General features: G+C 41.4%; 1 protein-coding gene across 1 annotated transcript in view; it reads left to right on the top strand.

The window, feature by feature from the left end:
* Positions 1-725: 725 nt before the first annotated feature.
* Positions 726-9,580, top strand: part of BICC1 (BicC family RNA binding protein 1) — a 284,184-nt gene continuing 275,329 nt past the window's right edge. Inside the window, exon 1 of the mRNA XM_030334902.1 lies at positions 726-915. Within this exon, the coding sequence (XP_030190762.1) occupies positions 726-915 (190 nt within the window). The remainder of the gene's footprint in view (positions 916-9,580) is intronic.

The following is a 9,580-nucleotide window of genomic DNA, read 5'->3' as shown; positions in this document are numbered from 1 at the left end:
TCAGTGAAGGAATGAACTGCGTGTAAGCAATGACCACAGTGATGTCCGCAAGCCATGGATATTGTTTCTTCCGCTAGTCTTCTCTTTTCTCCCTCCTCCTGTTTCAAACTCGTGGAACCAACCGGGGCTGAGTTTCAGGGTGTAGTGTAAGTAAAAGGGGATCGTGAGGGCGCTTGGTGTGCGTTCAGAAGGTGTTGTGCTTAAACCTGACGAGTGTCTGTGCGTGAAGAACTATTAAAGTATGCGTGCGGGACAAGACTTGTGCAAGTAAGTGCAGAAAAGCGGTAGTGTGTACGTGGTGAGTGTGCGCGCGCGAGTGTGTCCGAGCGCCAGGGGCGGCCCGCCCGCGCGCCCGCCCGCCTCGGCTTCCCGTGGGCCGGCGGGGCCAATGAGCGCGCGGCGGCAGGGGCGGCGGGCGGGGAGGGGGCGCCGGAGCCCTGCGGATGGAGGCGCGGGCGGCGAGGCGCGTTCATTCCGCGCGGGCGTTGCTGGCTGGGGGAGGCGCAGTCACTGGCCTGGGATTGGGGCCGGGACTCGGGGTGGCGGGCGGCTCCCGGGGCTGGGATGCGCCGGGGGCTCCGTGGCGGCAGCGTTGGCGGAGGCGTCGGCGGCGGCCGGGGGACGAGCTAGCGCCGCGGCGCGGGGAGCCAGTCGAGCCGGGCCGGCGAGCGGAGGCGGCGGCGCAGGCAGAGCGGCGGCCGGAGCCCGAGCGCCGCGCGCCCACCATGGCCGCCCAGGGAGAGCCCGGCTATCAGGCGGCTCAGTCGGACCCGGGCTCCAACAGCGAGCGCAGCACTGACTCGCCCATGCCAGGTTCCGAGGACGACCTGGTCGCCGGGGCGCCTTTGCATAGTCCTGAGTGGAGCGAGGAACGCTTCCGCGTGGACAGGAAGAAACTTGAGGCCATGTTACAAGGTAGGCATCCCCGCGTTCTCCGACTCCCCGTCGGAGCCCGTACTCCTTCCCGGACATCCCTGTCCCGCGCCCAGCTCCCTACTCCAGCGACAGTCGACTTAGTTCCCCGGTCCCCTCCCCCGCGGAACTGCAGGACACCCAAGGAGTGAAGACCTCACGGGACTCTCCCCCCTTCCACACCTCTCCGGTCTTCAGGCACCGGGATCCTTGTGCTAACTTGACCCGGCTTCAGAAAAGCCAAAGGCCGAGTTTGTACCGGCGCGCCCGAGTTGTGTTCTTGGATACTTTGGAGATGCCAACTTTAGTCCGGACACCCGGGCTGTGTCATCAGGACCCACTAGGACCGCACAGAGTATGCGTGACTCTATCCCCACTCGCTGATAGCCTTGAATTCTACCTCTGAGCCCCTCTCTGTTTCTCCTCTTGTCAGTATCCACTTCCTCCAGCTGAGGGGCCTTGTTTAGCTATTGGGAAACGCTGCCCGTGTCAGAATTTAAGATAGGAGTTCCCTCCCCTCCACCCTCCACGGGGCGGTAAAGAGGGGCCTGGATGGGGGTAAGCAGCCAGAGTGTGGGGATTGTGTCAGCTCAATGCTGCTGGGTTGGAGGACACCGTGTGTTCACCTCCTGACAGGCTTATAAAACAGATCCTGAGTTACACTCAGTTCATGAAAATCTTCCTGTACTATGAGTATCTGTCTTACACAATTTGTGTGTGTGTGTGTGTGTGTTTAATTACCTAGTTTCTCTGGGACTTTCCCAGGCACAATAGCTTTAACCATACCGGACTGGAAACAAATAGTGAGTTTTAATGGGATGGTTGGTTTCTCAGAGTGAATGCTAACATGTCCAAGGTCATTTTGACCTTCCTTAAAAATGTTAATTACTAGCCTACCTGTAAAGCCACCAATGTGGTCATTTCCCTTCTCCAGAAAAATAGAGTAGTTTGAATGACTGTGATTCTGTAGGGGACCAGGCATTAATTTGATTAAGGATGTATGATGGGTTCATTCAGTGGCTAGTACCCTTATATCATTAGAGGATTGGAGCTTTCCAACTATCTTTTGTGGCTTTGTGCATAACCTACTTTGACTTTATCAGTCAATGCATCACAACATGGAGATTTTTAGCCCTCCCTGGAGATTTTAGCCTCCCCAGTGGCTTTTAAAACAATTAAGCAGGTTATTTTAAGAGAGAACAACATATTTTCCAAGACAATAACTGGGTAGAAACAAACGACAGGAGTGTTTGGCTGGCGATTGTGGATGAACTGCAAACTCATCTCCCTTGTTGCTTATTGTTATTGATAAACATCCCTAGTGCTTAATGTGTCTTTCTCTCTTGTTCTCTCCCCCGTCCCCGCTTTAAATTATATAATTTTCTAGAGAGTTACTTCTGTGATAAACTGTTCAAATATGGATAATGTATTGCAGATTTAGAAATTAAATTATAGTAGATTTGGAAATTAAAGTTGTATTTCAGTAATACATTTTATTTCATTTGTTCCCTGGTTCTTTTTCCTAGTTTCTGATTGTAAAACAAAGTATTAAGTTTATTCGTAAAAATATTGTGAGATTGTTTGGATCAAACTGATAGAGTACATACCCATCCTTTGACCAAGTTTCCAGTTTGTTTCCTACACGAGTGTGGAATGATGTGAAAGGTGGATCTTATAATAATACTATATCTTCCTTACCTGTTCACACAGGTAGTGACAGTGATGTTAGTTTCTAGGAAACCCTCGTGTATGACTTGAGCTTTAGAAGTGGCTTTCTTTTTTTTTTTTTGAGAGAGTGAAAGAGCAGGGTGGGTGGGGGGAGAGGAGGGGAGAGTGGCAGAGAGCGCGAAAAAGAATGAATCTTAAGCAGGCTCCATGCTTTGTGCAGAGCCAAACTCCGGGCTCCATCTGTGACCCTGGCATCATGACCTGAGCCAAGATCGAGTGTTGGTCGCTTAAGTGACTGAGCCACCCTGGCTAGAAGTGGGTTTCTTTTTTGAATAAATTAATTTTTTCATTTTGAATAAAATGAAATATGGGTGATACATTTCTTAAATTTGAAGGCTATCCCCTTGTAGATATATTCTGACATGAGATGGTTTAAAATTGCTTCACAGAGATAGTTTCTTTTATAGAAAGTCCTAAAAGAGTTAATATTTATTCAACAATCTGTATATAATGAAATATTTACATTTCAGCCCCAAAGAATTCTTTAATGCTTGAACATAGCACTTTGATTAGCTTCCTAGAAATCATCAAGAAGTGGATTATGCATTCTGAGAAAGTAAATTTTGAACACGTTTGACAATAGAACCTAGTGCACAGTGTACCAAGGCATTTTGTGATGCATGCTTCCTAGTGTTAAATTATGTAGAACTACTGTGTTTGAAGGAGTAAGACTGGTTTTCTGAACAAAACATAATCCTGTGTCTCTTTGTTTTAAACCAGATGATTATAGCAAGAGTGGGCAGTAGAATCACTCAAACCTAGATTCGAATCCCACAGACCTTGGGACAGTTCCTGGGCTTGTCTTTGTCTCAATTTGCTCATCTCTAAATGGGACTGATAATTAGTATTTCTTTTACGGTAGGTACTATGAGAATTAAAAGAGATATGCCTGATAAGCTAGAAACTTGCCACACTGTTGGTAAATAAGAGCTTAATATAGATTAGTTGCTTTTATTTTTATTAATAGTAAGTATTACAGCATGGATTCAAAAGATTTCCAGCACCTGTTATAATTTCTGACCTGTAGTGCAATTTCATATTGTAGAAGTAAAATATACACCAAGATAGGAAGTTTGGTAAGTCAACAAGTATTCCAATATTGTTAGATATTCTTGGGTGTAAAACTTTTCATTTGGAAAGTTCCAAATTAGTATTTGTCTGGTTGGATTTCTCATTGTGAATTTGGTTTGCCATTTTTCTTTCCATAATTGCCTTAAAATAATGTGTAGAATTCCAGTTCAAATCAGGATAAATAAGATGATCTGTCTTTAAGTCTACATAGTGCAAATTGGTGATTATAATGCTTGGAATTTGTTTCTAGAGAGACTGTCCTGGGGGCAAGTTAATCTTTAATGGGTTGCATTTTTATTAGTAGAGAAATTCTTCTACGCAATGGACCAAAAATTCAGTGATGTTAAAATATGGGCAGTAGGGCACTGATCAAAGAAATTAAATACCATTCTTGGATGATCAGTGATTCTCAAAAGAATTGATACACATAAAAACCACCAGGCTGAAAATGTAGGGAAAAAATCAGTAATTTTTCTTTTTTTCTTTTTTTTTTTTTTTTTGGTTTAATAACTACTTTGGAACAGCCATGCAGAGTATCTGACATTTTTGTTCCAGTGTAAATGAAGATTATCAACTTTATTAGTCAATGGTTTTTTTTTTTTCTTTATTTTTTTTTTATATATATATATGAAATTTATTGACAAATTGGTTTCCATACAACACCCAGTGCTCATCCCAAAAGGTGCCCTCCTCAATACCCATCACCCACCCTCCCCTCCCTCCCACCCCCCATCAACCCTCAGTTTGTTCTCAGTTTTTAACAGTCTCTTATGCTTTGGCTCTCTCCCACTATAACGTCTTTTTTTTTTTTTTTTTTTCCTTCCCCTCCCCCATGGGTTCCTGTTGAGTTTCTCAGGATCCACATAAGAGTGAAACCATATGGTATCTGTCTTTCTCTGTATGGCTTATTTCACTTAGCATTACACTCTCCAGTTCCATCCACGTTGCTACAAAAGGCCATATTTCATTTTTTCTCATTGCTACGTAGTATTCCATTGTGTATATAAACCACAATTTCTTTATCCATTCATCAGTTGATGGACATTTAGGCTCTTTCCATAATTTGGCTATTGTTGAGAGTGCTGCTATGAACATTGGGGTACAAGTGCCCCTATGCATCAGTACTCCTGTATCCCTTGGGTAAATTCCTAGCAGTGCTATTGCTGGGTCATAGGGTAGGTCTATTTTTAATTTTCTGAGGAACCTCCACACTGCTTTCCAGAGCGGCTGCACCAATTTGCATTCCCACCAACAGTGCAAGAGGGTTCCCGTTTCTCCATATCCTCGCCAGCATCTATAGTCTCCTGATTTGTTCATTTTGGCCACTCTGACTGGCGTGAGGTGATACCTGAGTGTGGTTTTGATTTGTATTTCCCTGATAAGGAGCGACGCTGAACATCTTTTCATGTGCCTGTTGGCCATCTGGATGTCTTCTTTAGAGAAGTGTCTATTCATGTTTTCTGCCCATTTCTTCACTGGGTTATTTGTTTTTCGGGCGTGGAGTCTGGTGATTTCTTTATAGATTTTAGATACTAGCCCTTTGTCCGATATGTCATTTGCAAATATCTTTTCCCATTCCGTTGTTTGCCTTTTAGTTTTGTTGGTTGTTTCCTTTGCTGTGCAGAAGCTTTTTATCTTCATAAGGTCCCAGTAATTCACTTTTGCTTTTAATTCCCTTGCCTTTGGGGATGTGTCGAGTAAGAGATTGCTACGGCTAAGGTCAGAGAGGTCTTTTCCTGCTTTCTCCTCTAACGTTTTGATGGTTTCCTGTCTCACATTTAGGTCCTTTATCCATTTTGAGTTTATTTTTGTAAATGGTGTGAGAAAGTGGTCTAGTTTCAACCTTCTGCATGTTGCTGTCCAGTTCTCCCAGCACCATTTGTTAAAGAGGCTGTCTTTTTTCCATTGGATGTTCTTTCCTGCTTTGTCAAAGATGAGTTGGCCATACGTTTGTGGGTCTAGTTCTGGGGTTTCTATTCTATTCCATTGGTCTGTGTGTCTGTTTTTGTGCCAATACCATGCTGTCTTGATGATTACAGCTTTGTAGTAGAGGCTAAAGTCTGGGATTGTGATGCCTCCTGCTTTGGTCTTCTTCTTCAAAATTCCTTTGGCTATTCGGGGCCTTTTGTGGTTCCATATGAATTTTAGGATTGCTTGTGCTAGTTTTGAGAAGAATGCTGGTGCAATTTTGATTGGGATTGCATTGAATGTGTAGATAGCTTTGGGTAGTATTGACATTTTGACAATATTTATTTTTCCAATCCATGAGCAGGGAATATCTTTCCATTTCTTTAAATCTTCTTCAATTACCTTCATAAGCTTTCTATAGTTTTCAGCATGTAGATCCTTTACATCTTTGGTTAGATTTATTCCTAGGTATTTTATGCTTCTTGGTGCAATTGTGAATGGGATCATTTTCTTTATTTGTCTTTCTGTTGCTTCATTGTTAGTGTATAAGAATGCAACTGATTTCTGTACATTGATTTTGTATCCTGCAACTTTGCTGAATTCATGTATCAGTTCTAGCAGACTTTTGGTGGAGTCTATCGGATTTTCCATGTATAACATGTCATCTCAAAAAGCGAAAGCTTGACTTCATCTTTGCCAATTTGGATGCCTTTCATTTCCTTTTGTTGTCTGATTGCTGATGCTAGAACTTCCAGCACTATGTTAAACAACAGTGGTGAGAGTGGGCATCCCTGTCGTGTTCCTGATCTCAGGGAAAAAGCTCTCAGTTTTTCCCCATTGAGGATGATGTTAGCTGTGGGCTTTTCATAAATGGCTTTTATGATCTTTAAGTATGTTCCTTCTATCCCGACTTTCTCAAGGGTTTTTATTAAGAAAGGGTGCTGGATTTTGTCAAAGGCCTTTTCTGCATCGATTGACAGGATCATATGGTTCTTCTCTTTTTTTTTGTTAATGTGATGTATCACGTTGATTAATTTGCGAATGTTGAACCAGCCCTGCATCCCAGGAATGAATCCCACTTGATCATGGTGAATAATTCTTTTTATATGCTGTTGAATTCGATTTGCTAGTATCTTATTGAGAATTTTTGCATCCATATTCATCAGGGATATTGGTCTGTAGTTCTCTTTTTTTACTGGGTCTCTGTCTGGTTTAGGAATCAAAGTAATACTGGCTTCATAGAATGAGTCTGGAAGTTTTCCTTCCCTTTCTATTTCTTGGAATAGCTTGAGAAGGATAGGTATTATCTCTGCTTTAAATGTCTGGTAGAACTCCCCTGGGAAGCCATCTGGTCCTGGACTCTTATTTGTTGGGAGATTTTTGATAACCGATTCAATTTCTTCGCTGGTTATGGGTCTGTTCAAGCTTTCTATTTCCTCCTGATTGAGTTTTGGAAGAGTGTGGGTGTTCAGGAATTTGTCCATTTCTTCCAGGTTGTCCAATTTGTTGGCATATAATTTTTCATAGTATTCCCTGATAATTGTTTGTATCTCTGAGGGATTGGTTGTAATAATTCCATTTTCATTTAGTCAATGGTTTTATAAATGGGAATTATTTTCAAGTTTAAGTTAATGGTCAGCCTTGGAATGGATACCATGGACAGCACTGTTTAATCATAAAGAAAAATTGTTTTTAATTTATTTACTAATTTTCAAAAATTAGATTTCATGCCTTGTGTGAGATAATAGTATTAATTCATTTAAGTCAAGGAAATGTGAGTTATAGTATAGAAAGATGGAGGAGAATGGTGTAAAGTCAGAAGAATCAGAAATACAGTTTTGGTGTTTTCTAGAGACCCTGAGAGGCAAATGTAGAATTTGTATATTTATACTTTTCTCTCTCTTTGTCTCTGAGGCTGTTTTACATCTTACTGTTACACTTTTCTTTTTATGTTGAAAAACATAACACATGTGCCATATAATTAAAAATTCCAATAGGTGCCTGGGTGGCTCAGTTGGTTAAGCGTCTGACTCTTGATTTCAGCTCAGGTCATGATCTCCTGACTGGGTTCCTGAGATTGAGCCCCACATAAGGCTCTGTGCTGGTGGCACTGAGCCTACTTGGGATTCTCTCTGTCCCCTTCTCTCTCTGCCCTTCCCTCACTGGTACTCTCTCTCTCAATAATAAATAAACAAAAAAATTAAAAAAATTCCTACATATAGTTTAGAAGCATAGGCATTTTCAAAATTTCAAATCCCTTGTTTCATTATAGAAAGAATGGAGTGTTACAAGGTAGGAAATGTCCTGTTTTCATGAACTGAGGTTGACATCTGGTGGGCTTTTAGGATATTGCTGTTAAAGACTTTAAAAACCATGTTGCATTTTTACAATGATAGGCAAAATGGGAATCATTTACTTCTGCTTGCTTGAGTAGCAGAACTAGCCACTAAAACAGGTTATCACACATCATTGATTAAAAGTAAGAGCAGCATTAATGTTATTTCTTTAATTCAGCAAGTGAAATGAATCTTTAGTGAAGATGGTCTTATTTTTTAGATGTTTTGTGTGAAAATACGAAGCACAAATATGTGAAAATTAGGGACTACTGAAAGGGAAGATAAATACGAGCTCAGCTGAATATAGTTTTCTAGCTAATGCTTGATTAAGGCTAATACAACAAGAGCAAATCTAATAACCTAATAAAGTTTAGTGGTTAAAAGCACAAGGCTCTGGGCCCAATGTGGATTTGAATCTCAGTGCTGCCTTCTAATAGGGAAATAGGGAAAATTCATCACCTTCACTCCTTTTTCTAAAAGGAGTTGTTAATAGTTCTTGCATCTTGAGGTGGTTGTGACAATTAAGAGAAAAAAGATGTATGTAAAACATTATAGGGCTGGAAGTGCTGAATAAATGGATAATAACTATTATAAACCGTAATTCATAAAATGAACATTCTTATATTGAAAATAAAAATCAGGTGTACTGGAAAATGAATTAAAATGGTCTTATGATAAATGAATAATCATAGCTATCTAAATATTATTGGCCTTCCTGGTAGCTCACAGTATGATGAGTATATTAGCTTCTTGTAAAGGTGGTTGAGTATATACTGAGTAAAATTATATTAGACATGAGTGTGAAATTCCAGATTTTGCTCAGGATGAGATGGCTTTACACCCTGTTTAGTTGTCCTTGCCTTAAGTATTTTTCATTTTTTGAAGGGTCCTGAGCCAGTCACTTCTGAAATTTTTACTAAAGAGTAGATGAAAAATCAATCTCCCTTCTAGTTTTATGTTGCTCTGAATTTGTCATTCGTTGGTATCTGGAAAGACACTTCTTTCAAAGTCTGTGTCTGGGCTTACATGTTCTATTTGCTCACTTGTAAAATGGGGGGCAGCAGTAGTCCTATCTTCTGGGAATGTTGTGGGCACTGAATGAGACACTGCATGTGAAAACCTTAGCCTAGTTCCAGGCACATGGTGCTTAGTAGGTGTTAGTGCAACAGCAGCTCTGTGCCCTGTGATGGATAAAGATTTCAAAACCTTAGAAAACAAATGCTTGCCAGTTTTGTTTCTTTGTTTGTTTGTTTGCTTGCTTGTTTTTTCAAAGCTGCCTGTAAGTCCCTTTTGTTTAGGGGAAGGAGAGATTTAATGTTTAGGTGTAGTCTTTCTCCAATCAGAAAGTTAGGACAATTGCAGTGGAGTCAGAGAGCAGAACTGAAGGTTAAGATCACTTTATAAACAATGAAAATGTACATCAGTGGTTGTGTAGCTTGACAGCAAAGAGCTCAGGAGCTGCTGTTAGAGTGGCCCATATTGGGGTCTGCACTTTGCCTCTAGTAGGGTTCCTGTAAGGATAAAAGGAGATGGGTGTTAAGTCCCTGCCCTCATGGGCATCGAGGACACACACTCTCAGTAAACGCATGGACTCTCAGTAAATCTTAACTTTGTGAAGACTGGAG

Source organism: Lynx canadensis, chromosome D2, assembly GCF_007474595.2.
Source record: "Lynx canadensis isolate LIC74 chromosome D2, mLynCan4.pri.v2, whole genome shotgun sequence".
Taxonomy (NCBI): domain Eukaryota; kingdom Metazoa; phylum Chordata; class Mammalia; order Carnivora; family Felidae; genus Lynx; species Lynx canadensis.
The sequence above is the reverse complement of the archived record's forward strand: the minus strand, read 5'-3'. Positions and strand labels throughout refer to the sequence as shown.